Source organism: Pleurodeles waltl, chromosome 4_2 (genome assembly GCF_031143425.1).
Source record: "Pleurodeles waltl isolate 20211129_DDA chromosome 4_2, aPleWal1.hap1.20221129, whole genome shotgun sequence".
NCBI lineage: Eukaryota > Metazoa > Chordata > Amphibia > Caudata > Salamandridae > Pleurodeles > Pleurodeles waltl.
Window position 1 is genome coordinate 693906783 of NC_090443.1, and position 25098 is coordinate 693931880.

Here is a 25098-nt window from a genome sequence, read left to right on the forward strand (position 1 = left end):
AACGCCTATGGGAGTTTCTATGCTGTGAAGTTCACAAGATCAATTTACTGCCTTCAGATGGTGGTAAATGTTTTCAGAAGATGAAGGGAAAAACAGAAAAAATCTTGGGGAAAATCCTCTGACTTTACAGCACAAACGGTTCATAAAAAATGAAACTACTAATCGGCATGCCGGCAGCTGTGGCATGTAACGATAAGGTTTAGCGAACTTTTAGAAGAGTGTGTATAAACCTCTTATTGTGAGAGCAATAGTATAACTCTAATCCAAACGCCCACACAGGAATGGCATTGTGATAAGTAAGAACCTGACCGATCGGAAATGGTTCCACTGATAAATTGAGCTGAAACATCCTAACCATTACCTGAGAATAATGCGTTCATGGTAACACTCAGTTATGTGAGACTTCGCAGGATTATTTGCTGTTAGTGGATTCCAAATCTGTTTTCAATAAAAATTGACACATTCAAGAATGCAGAATAAGGATATTTTTTATGATTTTATTATTATCAACAGTCTATCCTTGTGCATAAAATGTGGATAGTCGTAACTTTTAAAAATGAACAAAACAGTGGCAAGGAAAATGATGAATAAACTGAATATTAAAAAGAAATGAAACATAGTAATGGTAGTTCAGAATTCAGAATTGAATTTTCTTGCATGAAAAGATAGGATCTATCTATCTTCTCCAACACTTACCTTCTTGCCTCTAGCACAGCTGCCTTAGCACCAAAAATGGCCTGTGCCAGTTTCTAAGGTGGCGTCTCATCTGCATATCTCAGTTAAACAACAGAAAATGTTGTGTGTGTGAAGAAGTTCAACGTCTGTTTCTGCTCGGAAGCTATGATGTTCAAGCAAACTAATAAGACTGGGAAGACTCCAAGATGCCAGCTTATGGCTTACACAAAGGGTTTTACAGCTTCTGCTTGTTCATTCTGGTCTCCTAGGAAGTCGACAATTTACTCTCTGATTCTACTTGCTCGTACTCAACTTAAATTCACTTTTCCCACTATTTGGAAATGGTATGACTCGCATTGAATGATGTCAAATTAATTAATTTACATTTTAATTGTGTTGCATCTTCATTTAAATCTATAAGATATTTTAAATCATGTGAATACATATGAGGGCAGATAGTCGTTCTTGTGGCACCAAGAGCCAGTCATCTCTGGGGCTTTGCATTAGTGGTGTTGTGTAGCCATGTTTATCTATAGTTTTATACATGTTATTTTAGCCAACTAGGCCTGTCTTTGTGCACTTTAACCTAGATATATTTTATTCAGCTTCGTTATATTATTTTAACATTATCCACATTTGCGGTCTTGTTTTATTTTTTCTATCTAGCTGTTCTTCGCCTAAGTCAGCACTACGTTCTTAAACAAGACATTTCTTTCACTTTGTGCTTTTCTCAAGGCTGCAGTAAGATAGGTTGCTGGCAAAAGTGGTACACTTTGTCTCCAATGTTCACAGAAACATACACACACTTACGTGGGGATCCTTTCTTGGAACATCAGCTGTTTTATTATAAAAACACTACTTTGACCCATGTACGTTAGAGGGAAATTCCAGACAGATGACCACGACTGTATGCTGATTGCTGATTGCTTCGCTAGAGCTGCTTATGTAGACTACAGGCCTCTTGCTCAGGTATGAGGGATGATATCTTCCCAAGGGGAACGTGAAAGGCAGAATTAGAGCTCAACATACTGTGCTCTAACATAGCTTAGGTAGGAACCATCTCTACAAACCTTAATGACAGTATGGTAGCGTTATTCTTGTGTTTCACTCTCCTTGTCACAATTTTAATCTTATTGTGCTTCATCGTCCTAGTTATTGCAATAGATGCTTTACTATCTAAGATGCAGTTACTTAAAAAAAAAGTTATTGAACGATACTCTGCCTCTGATTGTCCTTGCATATGTGAGACTAATGTAACTGAGAGAAACTAATGAGATTTGAGTGACCACGATTCCCCTGAGGAGTCATGTATGTCATGCGCCCGGTTGCCCCAATCATCCCTGCTCTTGGGTGGAGATGAGGCACTGCTAGTTAGCCGGAACAAACCCGGATTAGGCCGACAGGTGTGGGATCAGACTCAGCCCCCCGCAGTACAGGTGATTCTGCTGCCCGCATCCAGTAGTCTCATTAGGATAATGAGAACCTACGCGACAGTGGTAGACACAAACCATTATTGTTGACGCAGACTATTGTGACTGACATTAGGATTGGTTGTTGCTAGAGATTCGCTTTCGCAGGTAGTTCAATGTGAAGAGTCCACTTTGCAGTCGTGAGGAGCCCAGAAATTCTCGATTTTCACCTATAGTTTAGGTGGAATACATGCAGATGCCAGCCGTTGCTCCAAGACTTGGAGGCACTTCTAGCAGATCAGGACTAACTCCAGCAGAGGTCAGACGCAATGCTCAGGCAGGTCCAGGAAGGTGGAGGTCAGCAGCCGTCTAGAAGTTTGTTGGGTCCCTGCAGCTAAAACAAGAGGCCACCCAACTGACCCTTGGAGTCACGTCTGGGGAGCCTGGGTTCAAGACAAGCAGGCCCAGTCTTTCTTCTTCAGGCAGCCAGACAGTACTACTTCTGAAACGTACACAGATCCAGGAGTGTTTGATGAGAGGTTTAAAGGTGCCACTTTGATCCCCAATGCCAACCTGTGAGTTGGAGACACCCACCTTATATAGCCCGCCTTTAGTGGGTTTGGCTCCAAACTGTCTAGGGTAACAATAAGACAGCAGGAATTGGTGTGAGCTTCATTTATCAGTGGCAGGGCAGCAAGCCCTCAGAGGTCACAACTGGGGTGGGTATAACCCTGAGAGTACCCTTTGAACCTTATAAAGGCTGAGTGCAACCCCCGGACATCCTGCTCAGGAGAGCAAACCCCTGTTTCAATGGCAAGGCACTTTTGCCTTGATGTCTGGAAGGAATACACAAAACACAACGAGAGCCATTCACAGTCATTTGACCCTGGACACAGGCAGAAAAGCACATCTGGTTTAGGCAGAAAAATTGCCTATTTCTACGAGTGGCATTTTCAGAACAGTAACTTAAAATCTGACATTACCATTTTAGGGGGTTTTAAATTAAATTCTGTTTGAGAAGACAAAGCATTTCTCTAAATGTTCCCAAACTGAAGTTATCACTTTTTAGGGCTGATAAGATAACACTGCTTTAGACTATGGTCGAGATAACCTTACACCAGTAAATAATGGCTTCAGATATTTTTCACTGTCTGGCTATGTAAAATGTAAGTACACATGTCTTACTTTTTAAATTACATTCACCCTGCCCTCTGAGCATTAAGGGTCTATCTAGAGGTGGCATTAATATTAAAAATGGTTTAGGCCTATCAAAAGGTTTATTTTGTCAGGTTGAAATGGCAGTTTAAAATGGCACTACAGGCTACTGTGGTAGGCCTATTTTCTTTACAGTACTACTTTAATGGTGGCACAATGAGTGGTGCAGCCCATTAATAACATTTAATTTACAGATCCTCAGTACATGTGGCATCATTTACCAGAGTCCTGTTGCTACCAAAAACAAGTTCAGCAAAAACAGGGGAGTGAAGGCAAAAAGTCTGGAGGAATACCACGATAAAGACTGGACTTGTGGCGTAGGCTTCCATTATTCTAATGAGACTACTAGGTTTCGAGTGGCAGATTCGCCGGCGGTGTGGGAGACTGAGCCCTACCTACTGCAGGTGATACCTGTCACTCCAATTTGGGTTTTGCTCCGGCTAACTAGCAGTGCCTCGTCTCTACCCAAAGGCAGGGACGATAAGGCAGCCGAGTGCATGACATAAATGATTTCTCAGGGAAGCCGTGGTCACTCAGGTCTCATCCGTTTCTTTCAGTTACGCCAATAACAAACGGAGGCAGTACATGTTTCAATAAGATTTTAATGAAGCGACTGCATCTTAGAGAACAAAGCGTGAGCTGCAATAACCAGGACGACACAACATAATAAGATTAAAATAGGGACTAGGAGAGTAAAGCATAGGAATAACATTACCATGTTGTCACTAGAATCAATAGACTAATTCCTGCCTAGGATATAACAGAGCACAGTGTTAAGCTTTAATTTTGCCCTTTAGGTTCCCCTGGGAAGACATCATCCCCTCATACCTGAGCAAAGGCCTGAAGTCTGCCTTAGCAGCTGTAGCGAAGCATTTAGCAACCAGCATACAGTTGTGGTTCTCTGGCTGCAATCTCCCTCTAATGTGTAAGGGACTGGAAAGTGTTTTTATAATAAAACAGCTGATGTTCTGAGAAAATGTCCCTACATAAGGATGTGTGATTTCTATGAATGTCAGAGACTAAACTCTTACCACGTTCACCGGCAACCTATCTTGCTGCAACCTTGGAAGAAGCACACAGTGAGCAAGAATGTCTTGTTTGAGAACAGAGTGCTGGCCTAGGCAAAAAGAGTTAGATAGAGCAAAATAAAAAAAGACCGTAAAAGTGGCTATTGTAACAATAATAAAGCAAAGCTGATTAAAATATATCTAGGTTAAAGTGCACAGCTGCAGGCCTAGTATGTTAAAATAACGTGCATGGAGCTATAACTAAAATGGCTGAAATGACTACACAACAGACTTTGTGCTTAAGCAGAATACTGTCATTCACAAAGAAGGGAATCAATATTTGAAGTGGGGTGACCCTTTGCCCTGTCCTATCAGCTCTGGTGGGCGGAAGAACAAATTTGAATGGTAATACAACAGAACATAGGATGAAGCAAGCTAAATGAAATTCTTTTATGTAAGTATGTAAATGTATGTGTTTTTTTTTATTTCTTTTTGTAGAATAAAATGGTCTTGGTTTGGGGTACACATACAAAACAATAAAACGAATTACAGAGAGGAAGGACAGGGGAGTATGGGCCAGATGTATCATGCATTTTTTCGATCACAAAAATGCATTTTGGTATGTATTGATTCCAATTTGTGATTCCGTAACTTATTACCGAATCGCAAATTGGAATTGTGACTACATACCGATTCGGTATTAGGAAGGAGCGTGTCAAGGGCGTACCTTCCTAATACCGAATCCCAGCGATATGTAGGAATGTTTTGTGACCGAAATGCGGTCGCAAAACATTCACATTTTATCACCTACTTCTTGTGGGTGGTAACCCATTCGCAAACAGGAAGGGGTCCCCAGAGGGACCCCTTCTCCTTCGTGAATGAATGCAAAAACATTTTTAAGAGCAGGCAGTGGTCCCAATGACCACTGCCTACTCTTAAAAAATGAAAAGAAAACATTTCATTTTTCTTTTTTAAACGCATCCCGTTTTCCTTTAAGGAGAATGACTGCATTTTAAAAAAAGATTGCTTTATTTAAAAGCAATCACAGACATGGTGGTCTGCTGAGTTCATCAGGCCACCATCCCTGTGATTGTGCCATTCACAGTGGACCGCAAATTGCGACCTACTTCATGAATATTAATGAGGTAGGGCTGAAACTCCTGGAGTTTCATACATTCAAATAGCGATTACCTAATTACGATTCAGAAAAAATCGCAATTAGGTAATCGCTATTGGGAAAATGTATATGTCTGGCCACAAGTGTTGACCACACACAGCCACTGCCTTTCTTGTATTTTTCTGGCTTTCAGTTGCTTTGACCAGCTGTCCGTCAAGCCCATTGCATTCCACTGATATTTACATTGCACCACCAAGTTACCATTAAGGATTTCGTTGGAGGGCACAAGCTACTTCTCGCAGTTGTGACAGTGACTGATGAAACTAGCTCACTCTGACTCATGCTGCTCTGCTCCTGCTTCCTTACCATTCGCAGAATGATTTACCCACTGCATTCAACCTGATTTGGATGCTGCTGGGCCCTGTCAGACATGGTTGATAGGGACACAGAAGGATTTTAGCTCTAATGTTAGATTAAGTTTCCATAGAGGCTGAAAATAGGTTGCACACCAGAAGATAAACAGAAATATGAATAGATAAGCGCAAGATAGCAATGTATTTGACTTGGTTGGAGCTAAAGAATAGGCAGAAAGGCTATTAAGAATAGGCTGGCAGAAGCGAAGATGGAGAAAAAAAGGTCAGAAAAAAGCATTTAAGTGGCACCGTAAGACGGGACAGGACACGTTTTATGTAAGTGATAGAGCTGGAACCTGCAGACAAGGGCTGTTATTTGCACAGCACTTTGCAGTCTTCACTGGATCTCGTTTGAACATAGAGTTAAATACATGATATCACGTGTAACTCCTAAACCAATACACACCAGCCTTTCTACTAACCCGAAGATTAAACTTCAGTTCACAGGTGGGCACCGGAAAACAAAAAAGAAAAACAGCCTAATTCCAGAAACAACTAAAACCAGAAATGCCAAAACACCTAAACAGGCCTTCTATTGCCCAGCTCAAGGATGGTGGAACTGCTTTCTCAACTACCTATCCTAAACTCCTTGCATTACGAAAGGGTTTTAAAACACAGAATGTATCTTCCCGGTTACTGCTCAATTACACCTGTAACTTCCTACAGAAATACTTGAAATAAAAAGTAAGTAAAGACATAAATTAATAAACAGATAAATAAATAAACAAAAATAATTAAATAAATATATATCAAACATTTAAGCCCATATTTATATATAAAGTAATTCCTCTGTTGATGAATGTTACTTAAATTGATTCTTACATGTTAATTACACATTTTGGAGCTAATCTACAAAACAGTGCGATTTACAATAACTTTGAGTTACAATTACATTTGTTCTTAAATGTAGATTTTCCTAGTAATTTATGACGGAAAGTCTTAATTTTATTAAAGACACGGAGGCGAATATTATGCGTTCTTTTCATGCTTTATTTAAATAGCAGCAGTCAAGAAAAAACTACAACTCCCAGCAGGGTTAGCGACCTCGTAACCAATGGGAGTAAAACAGTAAAGACAACCAGCCAATCACTACATTACATGAACTATAGAGAGTACGCTTGACTGCGCACAGCCCTCTTTTCTTGAGCGAGCAAATTTAACTAGAAACGTAAAACAACGGGTAGATGAGTCCAATAATAGCAAACGCCAAAGAAATCGAACAGAAGTCCTGCAGCACAGCGATGATGCGAACTGTATGAGGGCGGAATTGTAGCTCCCGCGAAGGTTGCAAAGATACGTCCTGCGCCAACCCAATACATGGTGAGAAGACAGTACCGGTGGAGTCATCCGGAAGCTGGCGGAAGAGCCGGAGTCGCTGGGAGGGAAGAAAAAAGTACATATTAAAAGAAGTACTTGTGGTGGGATAATATTCGCCTCCGTGTCTTTAATAAAATTAAGACTTTCCGTCATAAATTACTAGGAAAATCTACATTTTATGACAAGACCGGAGGCTCTTATTATGCGCGTTTAAAGCTTATCAACAACAATAGAAGCGGCAGATGTAACAGGTTTACAGTAAAAAGTTTTAAAAACGTTATCATTGGACCAATCTGCGGACCTGAGAATGTGCTCCAAACTGGAACCCAAGGCAAAAGCCTTGGAGGCCATGGCGCCCCTGGCTGAATGGGCCCCAAACACTGAAATATCAATCCCGGCCAGGGACATGATCCATTTGACCCACCGAGCTAAAGTTGCCGAAGACACAGGATTATGGGGCTTACGAAATGATATTAACAATTGATTAGATGAAGACGTTCTCAGGACCGCAGTTCTTTTTTCATATTCTTTTAAACAAAGACCCACACAGAGATTTGGTTTGTCTGGAAAGAAAGGGTAAAATACTGAATGTAGATTAGTCTTAGTACGTTTGGATATATGGAACAGAACTCCCGATGGTAAAAATTGACGGGCGGAAACATCCAAGGACTTAACGTCCGAAGTTCTCTTCATGGATATTAAACACAGAAGCATAGTAAGTTTAGCAGACAGCATTTTGAGTGTTAGGGCAGAATTGTCCGGCCAATCGACAAGAAAATTCAATACCAGGGAAACATCCCAGAGATGAGTGTACTTGGCAGAAGGTGGTCTGGAAAGCTTAACGCCTTTTAGAAGGCGACAGATCAAAGGGTGGGAACCGATAGGAATACCATCTACTAGAGAATGATTAATAGATATTGCCGATCTGTAGAGATTTATTGTCCGATAAGATTTACCTAGACCCGCCTGGGCGGCTAGGAAGTTAATGATCAAATTGACATCCGCTGAAAAGGGATTGGCACATTGTCCCACACACCAGCTTGACCAAAGAGACCAAGCTGACTCGTATGCTCGTCTTGTACCTGGCGCCCATGCATTGTTGATAAATTCCGTAGCTTCTGACGAAATCGGGAAGGATTGTTGGGAAGACCGGAAACGTACCATGCTGACAGAGTTAGAGAACTGTCTAGGATTAGATTGTGGGGAGATCCGAGTGGGTCCAGGAGAAGGGATGGAAAATTCGGAAGGAGAATTGGAAAGTCTACCGCAAGTTCGAGAAGAGGGGGAAACCAGATCTGTGATTGCCAAAAGGGAGCCAGGAGAACCAAGGACGCCTGTTGCCGTCGGACTTGATTTAGAACTCTGTTGATAAGGAGAAAAGGTGGAAAAGCATAGTTGAGAGACTGAGACCAGTCTTGAAGAAACGCGTCCGTGGCTAAGGCTAGAGGATCTGGACGCCAACTGAAGAAACGGGGAAGCCGAGCGTTGAGTCTGGATGCAAATAGATCTATCTGAAAGGGGCCCCACTTCCTCTCTAGATATCGGAAGACTGAGCGGTGTAACATCCAGTCGCTGGAATCGAATAAATGACGAGAATGCCAGTCTGCAGTGGAGTTCAAGGAGCCTGGAAGGTACTCGGCTAGGAGGGAAAACTTGTGGGCCAGACAAAATTCCCAAAGACTCTTGGCCAGTAGCGCCAAAGGTCTGGATCTGGTGCCCCCGAGGTGATTGATATAACGTACTGCCGCAATGTTGTCCATGCGGAGCAGGATAGAACATTGAGCTCTGTTTTTTGTAAAGCTTTTGATCGCAAAGGAGCCTGCAAGAAGCTCTAAACAATTTATGTGCAATCTGGACTCCCCTGCGGACCATGTACCGCCAGTCGATATCGCCCCACACCGGGCGCCCCAGCCTGTGAGACTTGCATCTGATTCTAACACAAGATCTGGCACAGAGGGGAAGATGGACCTGCCGTTCCAGGCCTCTAAATGGGATATCCACCATTGGATTTCTATTCGTGATTCTTGGTCGAGAGCCACGAGGTCGGAAAAAGCCAATCCTCGACGAAGATGAAGAATTTTGAGGCGTTGAAGAGCGCGGTAATGAAGGGGTCCCGGGAAGATGGCTTGAATCGAAGAAGCGAGGAGACCTACCACCCTTGCGAGGGCTCTGAGAGAAATAGAGTCTTTTTGTAGAGTTAAAACGAGCTCCTTTCTGATTGCTGAGATTTTTGCCTGAGGAAGGAGCAAGGAAGCTGACACAGAGTCTATCTGGAAGCCCAGAAACTCTATCTGTTGTGAAGGTATGATTACTGATTTCTCGAGATTTATCAGGAAGCCCAGCTCTGAAAGAAGGGTAGAAGTAAGTTGAAGATGATTCAGAAGAGAAGACTTGTTCTGGTGCATAATCAAAATGTCGTCCAGATAAATGATGAGTCTGATGCCCAACGACCTGAGATAAGCTACCACTGGTTTTAGAAGCTTTGTAAAGCACCAGGGAGCGGAAGACAGGCCAAACGGAAGGGAGGAAAAATGAAATGTTTCTGAATTCCACTGGAATTGAAAGAATTTCCTGTGGGAAGGATGTATGGGTATGGTTAGGTATGCGTCTTGTAAATCCAGTCTGACTAGCCAGTCGAATTGGAGCAAAATATCCCTGAGATGGACTATAGTCTCCATCTTGAAATGACGATAAACCACGAATTGGTTGAAGGCTTTCAGATTGATCACAGGGCGAAGTTTCTTGTTCTTTTTGTGAACAAGGAAGATAGAACTGAGGAAACCTGACGGATCCAGACTGCAGTGTTGGATAGCCTTTTTTGTGAAAAGAGATTGAATCTCTGCGGAAATTAGAGAAGACATTTCGAGAGAAAACTTTGGAAGAGGAGGGAGAGAGGATTGAAAGGGGGGGGAAAGAAGTTCTATGCGATATCCCTGCACTGTGGAAATAATCCATGGGTCGGAAGAAATCGATTCCCACTTTTTTTGAAAGAAACGAAGCCGACCTCCCACGGGAAGGCCAGAAAGTAGGTTTACCTTGGTTGTTGGTCGATCTGGAGAAACGTTGGCCGCGACCGCGGAATCCCCTTGAACGCTGGGGGTAAAATTGAGGTTTGAACTCGTGTTGATAGGTGCCATAGGGGTTTGCATATGCTCTGGAGCCTTGGTTCCTGTATGGACGGCCGGTAAAGCGACTCCTACCTCTACCGGCCCGTGCGAAAACCCGCTGATTGAAAACCTTTTTCATCGATTGCTGTGCCTTGTCAATAGACGAGAAAGTTGAAACAAACCGGTTTAGATCCTTGATAAAGGAAGTGCCGAACAGATTACCCTCAGCGAGTACACCGGGGTCCCGAGTGGCCAGATTGGCCAATTTAGGATCCATCTTTAGGAGAAGACCTTTGCGTCTCTCATGAATTATTGCCGAATTAGCATTTCCTAAGAGGCAAAAGGCCCGTTGGATCCATAGCGAGAGATCAGCAGGGTCAATTGGTACGTTTTCCATTTTCGCCGTTTCGGCCAGGTCGAAAATCCTCGCTAGAGGTCCTACTACATCCAGGAGTTTATCCTGGCACGTGGTCCAGGCTTTATCCACTCCCTTACGGGGGTCCTTGCCATATTTTGTAAAGAATGTGATGAGACTCTCATCGATAATTGGAGTGGTCGTAATGTTAGAGTCCAACGCTGGCCTGGGACATTCCGATTTTAATTTGGCCCGAGTCTGTTTATCCAGAGGCAACCGTAGGCGAGAGGAAATATATGCACCTACGTGATCCAACGGGAGCCATTCCGTTGAATTTGGGTGGTGGATAAGGGATGGGTCGAACATAGGTACGCCCTCGGCGTCCACCACACTGGAAGAGGGTTCGCCTGATGACATTTTTGACCTTTTTCGAGGAGGGGAAGAAAGGGAAAATGCCTCATCAGGATTATCAGACTGGTCTGACATGTCCATATCATCATCATCTGTGTCCAAAATTTTTTCAATCACTGATTTATTTGGCGCTGAACTATGTTTAGCTTTGATCTTGCATTTTTTGTGAGATGCCGCAATGGGCACCGAAATCCCCTCCTTAGAAGGAGGCCTAGGAGGAATCAAGTCCTCATCCTGGTGTGAGCCAGGCTCACTTGCCTTAAATGCGCCCTTACGTGATTTGTTTGATAATATTTTCCTTTTTCTGCTTTCCCCCGCAGAATGGGCCTTGGCTTTGGACACCATGGACAACACTGAATTTTCGATGTTTTTAGACATCTTATCCATCGTTGCTTTAAAAGCACTTTTCATGGAGGAATGGATAAAATCGCTTATATCTTGTTTGAGCAAATCCTCCTCCTCCCCTGATTCTGACGAAGGGGAATTAGAATTCATTATATCCGTGAACAAATTTGAGCAAAATGAAAGGCAATGATATAAATGTCAGCCAAAAACTGGGTATTGAAGAGTTAACCGAGGAGCAAGACGCTCCCAACCGAAAGGATACACCCCCAGGGCTGGAAAACACTAATGGGCGGAGACAAGGCGAGTACGACTGCGGAGCAGAAGACACGCGTATTTTTGAAGAAGTCGACCGTCGGAGCGACCTGCGGTAGAGGAGCGGAATGCTCAGGTAACGTCCCGTCAGCCGCGCAATGAAGAGCCGTGCGCGCTCCGCTGACAGGACCGAGATAGGTGTTCGAACGCGACGGTTGAGTCGCGTTCGACGGCAGACCAAAATAACTTGACGGGGAGAGAGGGGGGATAAAATAGGCGCGCTGAAAGCTTGCGAAGCTAACCAGTATTGCAATAAGACAATTAGTAAGCGAGAACCTAAATATACCAAACACACAATAAATAAACGTTATAATAACTCCTGAGTAAAAAAAAAAGAGTACTTATCTCGACTGCGCAGCAGCAAGAAAAGAGGGCTGTGCGCAGTCAAGCGTACTCTCTATAGTTCATGTAATGTAGTGATTGGCTGGTTGTCTTTACTGTTTTACTCCCATTGGTTACGAGGTCGCTAACCCTGCTGGGAGTTGTAGTTTTTTCTTGACTGCTGCTATTTAAATAAAGCATGAAAAGAACGCATAATAAGAGCCTCCGGTCTTGTCATAAAATTAAGCTTCATCCTGCAATTCACAAAGCAGGACAAGGCATATAACTCTTTATGTAATAACTGTAAATGAAAAGTGGATTCACGTATTCCATGTGTAACATAGGCCAGTGTGACCAATAACAATCATGGCACTAAAAAAGACAAGTAAACATTATTTTCTCGCTCCAATATTTTCCACAACACATATTTTCTCCCTCCACCCAATTTAGGAAAATGGGTTGGATTGTAATCCCTCCATGCAAGGGCACCTATACAGACTCCATCAACTGGCATTTTTAAAACAGAACTGTCTCAAGTGACCAGATATCTGTTGCAACACCTTCGTGAATCTATTTACAGATAAAAGTACAGGGGGTGCCGGAACACAGTGACAACATCAACTGTCCATTCCTAGCAAATAAACATAATCCCTCCCAGCACCTTCTATGAATAGCGGGTGTGTATTTTTGAAGAGCTTCACTGTGCAAGACCACTCTCGTTATTTTTCATTTGTACCAGACAAAACAAAATCCTATAAATGTATATCGTACGCGTGCATGCACAGAACTGCATATATCAGATTTATAATCTGCGCACACAGGATTTTACATACGCATGCATGGGATACACATCCTTGCATTGTAGACACCAACTTCAGATGTTTCATGGTGTGACATTTGCATGAGTGCTTTTATGAAGCATGGAACACCTTTTTAATATTTTCTAAGAGAATTATGTGCGGACTTTGTTGTCTTAGACCAGATGCATATGCATTGCTAACCCCTTTGGCGTTCACCCTAGTTTCTCCTAGTTGTTCATTATAAATACTATTTGGTCTCGAACAAAGCAGACGTACAAAAAATAAGGGTTATTACTGTTGAAGGACACATCGGTTCCTTGATGGATTTGCAGCAGGAACACGGCCCAAGCAATTTTTTTTTAAATATCTGCACATAAGAGATTTCTTTTGTAAACTTGACTAATGCAAAATGTAATTAAAGCGGAAAGCCATATTGCACAGTATGAAGCCTAGGGTTGGTGTTAAAATCAAGACTGTATATAGTCTGCTCACTGCTCATGATTTAGATGATATAAACACCCAACCTGAGAAATAGGGTACAAGGTTGGACACCACTCCATATAATATCCTCTTTTAGTTATCTTTGAAGTTGGGACCAGAGATCTTGTTAGTGCTAGGTTAAGAAGCCAACATTATAAGACATTGTTCATTCTGTACTATTCCCCTCAGAAATTGTGCTGATAAGGAAAGCGATCTGACTCAAGATTGTCCATACGTTCCATACATTATAAAGCTAGCACCACTTAGGAATAAGATATCTGAGTATTTGAGCATGACTTTAAATACACATACCTGTATTACGCTTCAGATGATGCTATTAGGGATAGAACTCCAATTTATGAATCACAGACACAAATTATAGCCCATATTTGTTGCTATGGTGGTAGCTCATATCCCTATTGCAGTGGTGGGGTTGAAGCAGCATTGCCCATACTATTCTGTTTGATGCCCTTGCTCTGTTCCCACAAATCAATCTGAAGATACTAACTTAATTTTTAGCCTCCAATTTCGAATTCCTTCACATTTCCAGAACGTTTTAAAATTCTTAATTTTCAATTTTGCTTTTTTATATGCACTTTATTAACCTGTTAGTATTTAATTTTTTAAGCAGTTGTGAGCCCCCTGAGTAAGCATTGCAAACCCAGCAGAGTAAGCTTTGCGGACCCCAAGAGGTCTGTGGACCTCAGGTTAAGAACCACTGGTCTAGAGAATAGCTTATATCACTATAAAGGTAGGGGGCCAGGCCGAGGGGTACATCCCTCTGGTCGCCCGTAACCACTTCACTTGGCACTCTTTAATACTTTTTTGGTGACAGGATGACTATAGCACTGCCTGGCTTCATAGTCAGGGACCTTACAGTAGATGGGGAATTGTTTACCTGAATATGCTCTCTTCTTTGTGTATTCACTCAATTCATCCACTCACTTATTTATCCATCCATGCCAGTGGCACAGCCGGTGTGTAATGGGCCCTAGTGTAAGCAAAGAAATTAACTGTGAAAGACAACAGTAATCTGGATGCTGTGGGCCCCTAAGGCCTCTGGACGCCAGTGCCACTTGCACATGCTGCACCAATAGAAGCTATTCGCCTGATCCATGCGCTCTTTCACTTACCCTTTCATCCACCTAAGAACTCATTGTTATCCATCCATGCACTCTTTAAATCAGTCCATCATCCATGCACCTTTCATGAATTATTGTTTCCACCCGCTCTCCCAACCACACAATTGCACGCGCACACACACACACACACACACACACACACAGTCTCTCTCTCTCTCTCTCCTCCCCCCAACACACCGTTAATGAAGAACTTCTAATTAAAAAAGGCAGGAGTAATTGGCATGTTCTAAGCAAGTGGTACTTACTCTCTGTCTGAAAAGGAGGAACTTGATTTTTGCTTGTAGAAAGTGCCAACAAAGGAGGGGTTGGGGGGCCCACATATTGATCTGGATGTGGTAAACTGTTAGTTTCTTTTCCACAAAACTGCAAAGTAATTACAAAGAAAACCTTTGTAAACATTTATTCCGTCAGGAGTAAACTAAAGACACCACATGTAAATTCTTTTTATGCTTCAATATTGAACCTAAATTACATTCAATAAGATTAACAAAAAAAACTCGAAAGAGGAAAACAATCTTAAGAGATCGCACACATACAGTGAATTAATTAAAGAGCATCCATGTTTGTCCTTTCTTTTTGACAATACCCTATCGCCTACAATATAGTGTACATGAGTAACTACTTGCTAGACCCTACATATATTGGCGTTCTGCTCTTCTCTGTTAAATGGTTTGGGCCAGAGAATTTAAAAGAGGAAAAAATAATTACAAATTATATAGACTGAAACAACAGTGAAATTAGTGCTTCTTTTTAGTACATAATCTGCAAGCTCAAGACTCATGCAGTTGTTGTAGCCGGTGGCTTCAAAACAACTGGAATATGTATCTGTCAACAATTAAAATTTTATGAACCTTATAAAACATTCAAGCTCACATTTCCTCTCCAAGGCCATATGCGTACAGAATGTATGTCCAATTACACTGCTTAAATCAGATGCTCAACTTTCAGGTTCCAGGGCTAATGCATCAAATTTCTCATAGTTTTGGTACCCCAAATACATAAACACCAGGAATTCCATACAGAGTAAATGCAGTGTCCAGACGGTCACGGCGCCTGAAGAAAAATAAGCTTCTGTCTTTGCACTTTCATCTCACCTCATATTATACCCTAAAAAGTCATTGTTAACCGCAGAAAACAACTCCAACCGTCTTCTCTCATAAATAGCATCTCTCCAGATTCCTTTGTCCCTTGTTGCCCAGAGGTAGGTGCTAATCATCCTAAGAAGGTTAGAGCAGGCACTGAAATGTTGCACTCGTTATGTTCAATGGGCCTCCCTGTGCTTTGCTGCTTTAGTGTCAAAATGTTTGACGCTAGTCAAGCAAAACACTGAAATAGTGTAAAACATGTTGATGCTATTCTGCTAATGACCACCATGGTGCACCGTATTGTAAATATGGCACAACCCTGGTGTCGTTAAGTGCCGTTAGAGGGGCCCAATAAAAGTGGCGCACCATCTATGATGCGCCACTTTCTTGTAAATATGCTCCTTAGCTTCTATGCCATCAGTTTCCTTTTCAATATATTCAGACTTATTATTTATTTATTTCTGTGTTCTCAAGGAGGTAGGATCTTTCAGTCTTGCTGTTGCTCACCCTGCCTCTTCCTAATCTATCCACTTTCTGTTTGAGGTTCGCTTGAGGAGGCCTATCTAGTGTAGTCACGTCCCTCCTTCCAGAAAACTGGCTAGTTCTGTATATCACCCACTCTTCCACCTGTCCCTGTCCACCAAAATTCCCTACTCCCAACATTTTCACATGGGGATGATACCTCAATTCAGCTAATGATTTTAGCTGCTATCACAACCATGTAGATCCCTAAAGGTTAGAAGAAAGACAAAATGTCATATTTCTTACAGATTGGTTATTACAGAAATAATTCCTCCATTCTCTCTCTCTCTCTCTCTCTATTTCTTTCTCTCTCCCTCCCATTGTCTTTCTTTCGCTTCCTTTCATTATGTATGTATGGATATGGTATTTTTTACTGTGAACCTAACAAAAAGGCATCAGAGCACTGTACAATGTCAAAGACAAGCATAAAGCCAATGAACAATATGAGAGGTAGCTGCTTTGTGGACTGTTAATGCATGTAGTGTTTATTAAATAGGCTCTTTCCTAAACTGAAGCAGCTCTGGAGCAGTCCTGATGGACACAGGTATGTTGCTTCAGATCCTGAATGCATAGATGGAAAAGGCCTGCTACCTCTCACCCTTTCTCTTCCTCTCTTGTTCTCTTGCTCAATCATTCTCACACTTTCGCTTTCCCTCCTTCATCTCTATATCTCTGCCTCTCCATCTCTGTCTCAGTTTTCTCTGTCTCCTCCCTCTCTCTGTATCCATCCCTGTCTTATGCCACACGTGACATAGGTCAACTTAGCAGCAATGAAGTAAATGTCTTATTGAGCCTGGCCACATAAAGGGTGTCATATGTGCCACCTGGCTCTCTTTATGTTTATTTTGGGCATGTTGTGACAGGGACTCACTGCCTCTCCCAGCCTACGTCATCAGTAAAGAACCTCATGCAGTTACCTAAACCTACACAACTGGCTGAAGGTGTCACATGTGACATAGGTCCACTTAGCATCAATGAAGAAAATATCATAATGCCTAAAGTAGCCCAGTGGGTGTGTAAGGCGGATACCCGCTACCTATGTTTTGTGTTGGGATTTTCTCTGTCTCTGATGGGTCCAAACAATTCCACGCTGTCTTGGATGCCTGTCATGGTTTACCTGCTATTTAGTGCCTAAATAGATTTTATTTGTTCCATATGTATCTTTCAGAAATAAGTGAGTACCTCAATATCATCTCTACTCCAACTGGAAGAAGGCAGTACTTCTGCTAAAAAGTAGGTAGTGGGCCCTTGCATGATGAGGATAAGGACCCGGTCCCACAGTTGACTACCCAAGTGCCTCTGTCAGCTGTGCATCAGGAGCAGTGCTGCATAGGTAGGAACAAAGTTGTGTCATCTTGTAATAAGGCAATAGTGACTAAGCATATGCAAGGTTGTAAGAGGCCCTCAGAGGGGAACTCCTCGAACTACTGGTCAGCGTGTGTTCACCCTCCTCTGTGCAGCTCCACCTGTTTGCTGCTGCCTCTGCTGCGAGTGAACTGAGAGACTGCCTGACTCTCAGTTCGAGGCCCACCTCCACCTGCAGGCTCCTGCCTGCACCTCATCCCTGGTCATCTGCATGTATGTATCTTGCTGTCTCTCTTTCACTTCTGCCTATTTTTATGTCATTTTTATTTTCACTTTTCTCTCTTTCTTGTCTCTTTCTCTCTCCTTTCACTCTCCCCAAGTTTGCCGTGCTGTTGCTGCCCCTGTGCCCCTGAACCCCTCCCTCCCTGCAAATCTCTTTCCTGCCCTCCCGCTTGCCAGCTGACCAGACCCCTAGCCTCCCTCCACTTCTTAATGCAGTCGCTGCGCGTGCCTGGACCGCACCCAGGAGCACAAACCCTGGTTCTCTGCCCTCTCATCACTACAATGCAGAGACCCTCCATGCGCTAAACAAAGGAAGATCCACCACCTGCCGTCTCTCATCACCCAGAGACACCCATGGACCGTTCACCTGCCTCCACTGCCACTGCACCCTCGCACTACACCAAGCACTGGTCCCTCCCGCCGCAGAGTATTCAAACACCAACCTGGAGCATCTCAGCTGCATCCTCCTCAACATTCGCTCTCTCCACAAACATGCACGAGATTTCTTGGACCTAATGGACTCCACCTGCCCAAACATCGCCTTTCTCACTGAAACTTGGATAAACCCAACATCTGCACCGGACATTGCCATCGTCATCCCCAACGATTATAAACTGCTCTGCAAGACCGGCCTTCTTGCCCAGGCGGCCTGGCCATCCTACACAAATCCTCCCTCCGCTTGACAACCAACACAGAAGAACACTCCCCCTAACGGAGAACCTCAATTTACAGATACACGCCACACTCAAGTCAACCTTCCGCAGCACCCTTATCTACAGGCCACCCGGCCCCAATCAGCCTTCATCGACTCCATCGTTGACATCATTTCTCTTCATGCTCCCACATCCTCTAGCTACTTCCTCCCCGGTGACCTCAACTACCACATTGACAACAGCGATGACACCAACACAGCTTTCCTGCTCAACAACCTTGCCACAACAGGACTAAGGCAACTGGCCACCTCCCCAACACACATCGCAGGACACACGCTCAACACCATTTTTTCCACCAGTAACAACATCAACGTTGACAACACCTCCACACTTCACTAGACTGACCACCACTGTATCCATTTCACCATCCCTTCACCGACCATCCACCTCCACACGCACCAAACCCCAAGCAGAAAATGTAACTGGATCACAGAGGAATAGCTCGTTAACACCCTCAGCAAGTCTCCCCCACCCCTCACCGCAGATGCTAACATCTCAGCTCCGAACTTCTACCAATGGATCTCTGAATGTGCCAACACCCTAGCACCTCTCCGTAAGACTCCAGCTAAACACCACCTCAAGAAGGCCAGCTGGTCCCCCACACTCCAGACAGACCTGCAGATGGCTAGAGAAAAAATGTAGGAACAGCAAGTCCCCGGAAGACTTTGAGGCTTTCAAAGCAGCCTCCAAATCCCACCACCACCTCATCAGAATCACCAGGAAAGCTGCCTTGCAGGATTGCATCAGCGACACCGCTCACAACACCAAAGAGCTCTTCGCTGTGGTCAAAGAGTTTGCCAACCCCCAGTCAGAAACCGCAAGCATCCCTCCATCTCAATACCTCTGCGACAGGCTACCCAACTTCTTCCACTGGAAAATCAAAGATATATACGACAATTTTGGATCCCAAGACTCTCCGGGAGCTCCAACAACACCCAAGATCCATCCCATCGAACCACCACAGACCCGTGCACCGCTGGACCACCCTCAACACAGATGAGACCCGCACCATCATGAGAAGCATCCACTCCGGAGCCCCTACGGACCCCTGCCCACACCCCATTTTCAAAAAGCCCAACACATCCTTCGCACTCGAGCTCTGACACACCCTCAACTGTTCGATAGAGACAGCCACCTTCCCAGAGGACTGGAAGCATGCTGAGATCTGCACGCTCTTGCTGAATCCCATGGCGGACCTCATGGACCTCAAGAATTACCACCCCATTTCTCTGCTGCCTTTCCCAGCCAAGGTCATTGAAAAGGCCATAAACACTCAGCTTCGTAAGCACATTGAGGACAACAACATCCTGAGCACCTCCCAAACAGGCTTCAGGAGCAATCACAGCACAGAGACCGTTCTCGTCGCCACCACAGATGACACCTGCTTGCTCCTCGACCGTGGCCATACAGCAGCCCTCATACTACTGGACCTATCGCCGCTTTCGACACGGTCTCACACCGTACCCTCTGCTCCAGGCTCTATGCAGCCGGCATTCAGGGAAAGGCCCGACAATGGATATGCTCCTTCCTGTCTGGCTGAACGCAGAGAGGGTCAGGCTCCCGCCTTACCTGTCAGAACCTACAAAGATTAGCTGTGGAGTTCCACAGGGCTCCTCCCTGAGCCCCAGACTCTTTAACGTCTACATGGCCCCTCTCGCATCCATCGTCAGGGACCACAAACTGAACATTGTCTACTACGATGACGATCTCCTATGCTGACGATACCTAGCTTATCATCTCACTGACCCACTACTGACAATTAGAATTTCCACAATGGGAAGGAAGCCGTCGCCGCCTGGAAGAAGGACCGCTGCCTCAAACTTAACTCTGACAAACCGGAGATCCTCATCCTGGGACCATCCATATCAGCCTTGGATGACTCCTGGTGGCCATCTACCCTCTGCACTTCTCCCTACCCCCAACAAACCAGACAAGCATTCCGGCATCATCCTTGACTCATCACTCACCTTGACCTACCAAGTCAACTCAGTCTCATCCTCAGTCTCATCCTCCTGCTTCCACACACGCCAACTTCTCCACAAGATATACAAATGGATCCGCAAAACCATAACCCATGCCCTGGTTACCAGCAAACTCGACTATGGCAAAGCCCTCTACACCGGTACCACCTAGAAGAACCTTAAGAAGTTACAGCACATCCAAAACACCTCTGCCAGACTAATACTGGACATTTCTCGGCACAAACATGTCTCCAATCACCTAATAGACCTCCACTGGCTCCCTATCGAAAAGAGAATTGAATTCAAGCTCCTTGTCCATGCTTACAAGGCCCTCTATGACCTAGGACCCGCCCACCTCAAACACCACATCACCTTCTACTCCCCCACCTCTCCGCTGAACAAACACTAGCCACCATACCCCGCATACAGAAGACCTCCGCTGTCCGAAGATTACCCATTAAATCAAACTTCCACAGGAGCATATGCCATTTACCCAACTCCCTCCAACAGATGCATGCTCAGACTTTGTTATTATCTGAACCCTGCATCTGTTAGGGGGAAAGGGGAATGGGAATACAAAAAGAGAGACCGCCTCCAGATACAGTTCTAGCCTGTGTTTCCCACTTGAAGATAGGATATTCAGTGTGTGTCTCTGAAAACCCGCACCTTTCTTCTTATTGGGATTTCTTTAAAGGAAGGTCCTGCAGTCAGGTGATAAGAGCATAGATAAGTACATTCCTACTGCGAATTCAATTGTTCAGCCATTCACATTCACCCAATTCTATGTTTCTCGTATCCGGGATCTTTTGAGAGACTAGCCTCTCTCTAAGAGAACAATGTTAACTTAATATCTTCTTTTTTCCAGGAGTCAAAGGTTTCCAAGGTTCTCTGTAGAACAGTTCAAAAGTTCACAAATATACAAGCTACTAATGTCTTTCACAGGAAACGAAAACTCCTTCTCAAGGTTCAGTTTTCTCAATCACAGTCTCTAGGAATTAGTCTGAGCACTGAGGTTTGTCTTTAAGACTGACAAGTCCGCAAAGCGAAGAGATAGATATGTACATATAAATATTGGCAAGTCTGGAAATCACACAAAAGGATTCCTTACTGCAGTTGCTTGAAGTTCTGTTAAGCCAAAACAAAATCTCCTCAGAATGACGATAGCCAGTTGTTGGAAGAAGGAAAAAATTCAGCTTCTTCAAAAGGGAAAAAGTAGCTGGTGTGCACACCGTAACAAGAAAAATAATGAATTACTCAAAACTGGAAGAATTCTCTATGAAACGAAGCGCCTCAGGAACACTGGTCATTCTCCTTAGGATGACAGTTGAAGTGCAGGGCTCCGAGAGAGAAGCAGCTGGAGGGAAGCTTCAGCACGAGACTAAGTTAGAAACACTAGAGCGCTGACCTAACTAGGATCTGCAGCCACCATCTTGAGTGGCAGTTAAACCTGAAGAAGCTAGTTTTAAGAACAGCCTCCACAACAGCCACTGGGAGTGAGGACGCTGCTGCAACCAACGTGGGTAAAAGGAAAAGGGGAATCATTTTTGCTGAGGGAAGAACTTAACAACACTGGCAATAGTTTTCCTGACATCCGGTGGTAGGAGATCCTTTGCCTACCTCACGGCAAAGAGCTGGAACACCCTGCCCCTGCACCTAAGGCAGTCACCATTGCTACCCCAGTTCAGGAAGGACCTTACAACCTGGCTCTTCAACTGAAGCTCAGAGGACTAATCTCCTTAGTGCCATAGTTACGCTTTATAAACCCTGATTTGATTTTGAGACACATGGGACACTTTCTATCTTCCTCACGTTGTGCTTTATTTTACATGTGATATAGTGTCATTCAAAGTGTCACTCCCAAGGCAGTAAATTGTCACACATAAGTTCACTGAAAACACAGAAATGTTATACATAAGGACCCTGAAAACCTGGCAGCTATGATGCAATATAGGGGTGCTAAAGTCTACTGAGTTTGAATTGGTGTTCCCTTGGTTGTTTGGATGTGCCAAGGACAGGGCTGCACATGTTGAAGTTGTCAGAAGATGAGTTTAGGAACAACATTCAACATTCCAGCATACTAAGAAAGGTTTAAATGTATCACTGATATCATTTTAAGTTTAATATTTCAAGAAAGGATTTGGTCTTTGAATGTTGGATTTCCTGTTCCTTTTCAGAAGACATTGGAAAATAAGAAGCTTCAGTGAGCAGTAATACTGTTCCTTAGGCAACACTGGCCTGGTCGTGACAAGCTGGAGCATCTGGCAGCAAGATTTCTAGGGTTTCATGTAGGTCATTTTTCCCATGCAGAGAAGATCATCATGCCTGTAATCTAGTTCAACAGGCATATATACCAAACTATACAGCAGCGTGGATAAAAAGGACCTATGGGAAACTTTAGAAAACAATTTGTTGATCCTGAAATAAGAAAAACCTTGTAGAACCAGACTAAAGACATTTAAAAAAATACACGGACATCTAAAGTTTCCGATTCAATTAAAAATGTTTTCCTTACCATCTGGAAGCTGGAGTAACTTAAAATGCACTATAGATATGTATTCTGATTTATTAATTGTACTTCATAAAAGAGATATGAAATTGTCCCAGAGTCATTCTTTTTAGCACGTTATCCTTTGGAGCCATACCTGATTATCTTGTATTTTAGAGAGATTTCTTGTCACAGGCTGTGTTATTGCTTCCTTCTCTTGACTATTGAGAAAAACAAGACAGTTTGTTTTTAACAGAATATTCAAAAAGACTATCAAAGTTGTCCATAAACAGTGTTTTGGTGCAATCTCTACAGTGCCACCAAAGGTGCAGTCTTTAAGGGAAACAGTATTTAACAAGACATGTGGAAAGATACTTAGGGCCAGATTTATAATAGTATTGTGTTGCCCTTGTCTCACACATTGCATCACACATTGTGTGCATGGGCAATGCAATACTAAAGTCAGATTTACCAAGCACTGCAAGGCCACCATACTTCAATTTTACTTTCTTCTGTTTCGCAGCACCTTTTTTGACACCCTTATTAGACTGCATCATTGTTTTCTTAAATCATCAAGGACACACTTTAGTTGCAGGCTTCCTATCTTTGGGAAGTTTAAAAAGACTGAGTTCAGCAATGCTATGACTTGTGAAGTTGTATAACCACAATTTAGATCTCAAGCATTCTTTCCATTCTACACCACTGGACTTAGACCACGTAATATTCTCTTTAAGTACACTGTTAGAAAGTGCCAGCTGGCAAAACACATTTAATATCTTTAATCACAAAAAAACCATCAGCCTCTAAAGTTCCTGCAACCATCTGAAATAGCTCACATTCGGTTGGAACTTCTTTACGCATTGGCTAACCATTCCCAAGTCACATTCTAACAGAAGATATAACTTTGTCATTCTAATCAGCATTCAACCACTCCTTTTCATATTCCTCCAAACACTGCACCCAAGACACAGGCTACAGAACTGGCAATGCCTCTTCATGGCCTACAGATTGTTTAGACATAAAATCAGCAATTACATTTTTTTCCAATAACATATTTCATCTCAAAATTGTACTCCTGTAGTCTAGAATTGAGAGTTTAGATACATGGCGTAGCACTCCAACAACCTAAATAACACAATATAACCACAAGTGGCTTATGACCCATCCTTACGTCAAATCTAGTATCCCATATGTAATTCCTGAAGTGTTCTGCTGCCAATATACAACCAACATCACTTTTTCAATGTGTTCTGCTGCCAATATACAACCAACATCACTTTTTCAATGACCAAATCTAGAATCAGTATCAGGCAATATTTTTGAAGAAAACACAACATTCCCAATTTCATTTCCTGACTGGGAAAGTACACCTCCGAATTCATACATATTCATATCAATTGTAATCATACACTTTTTTCCCGCACACAGAATGGTTTTGACATAGGGGTATTGACAGTATTTTTGTTATTAGTTCAAATGAAACTTACTGTACCTAAGTGCTCCTGAAATATGTTGCTGTACACACAAATTGTCTTACAGGCTCTAGTTTCTTTGCAATATTGTTTACAAAGTTATTATAATATTCACACAAACTGGAAAAGGATAACAAGGGTTGCCTATTATCCAGTGGTGGGATCTTCAAGCTAGCTTCAACTACTAATCTGGTATGACATAAATAATCAACCCTGTTTCAAAATAATCTGCATTTTTCCTTTTTCAATGTAAGGCCTTTTTTCCTTGAGCCTCAAACATACAAGCTCAATAAGCTTGAGGTGGTTTTATTCACTTCTGGAAAAACATCTGACTTTCGCCTTGGAAGCACTTTACAAAATCCTCCTTGTCTTTAAAAGTGTGGCTCTGTACTCATGAAAAACTGATGCAGCAGAAGCCTATCCAAATGGCATCCTTTTGTATTTATACAATACTTGTGGTGTGATAGAGGCAGTGAGATGTCAAGAGGCATGGGTTAAACCAACTTGGTGATAAGGAGAGCGGACGTCTAAAGTTAAAAAATACTTTAGACCCCTCCTACATGGTTGTTAGCTCTTTAATATTTAGTAAAATATTGCTGTCAATCTTTATGTTAGCATTAAGTGTTTTAAGTCCACACACAGCTTTAACTTTTGATCAGGTTTACAATACAATACAATGGAAGAAACACATTCTAATGACTTGTGTCCTTCAATAATGCCATCCTTAACAAGCCCTTCCAACATTTCACTCAGTTCCTTACTCACAGTAATGGAAATATTCCTATATTTATGCTTGACAGGTTGTATATTTTACTTTAATTTAATTTGTCACTGAATCCCTTTGATT

At 43.0% G+C, this 25098-nt stretch overlaps 1 protein-coding gene across 1 annotated transcript in view; it reads right to left on the bottom strand.

Annotated features, from left to right (window-relative positions):
- SPATA1 (spermatogenesis associated 1) overlaps positions 1-25098 on the bottom strand; it is a 277801-nt gene that overhangs the window by 84703 nt on the left and 168000 nt on the right. The window contains exons 7-8 of the mRNA XM_069232296.1: positions 22937-23000; positions 14672-14789 (exon numbers count right to left, since the gene is read on the bottom strand). Of these exons, the coding sequence (XP_069088397.1) occupies positions 14672-14789; positions 22937-23000 (182 nt within the window). The remainder of the gene's footprint in view (positions 1-14671; positions 14790-22936; positions 23001-25098) is intronic.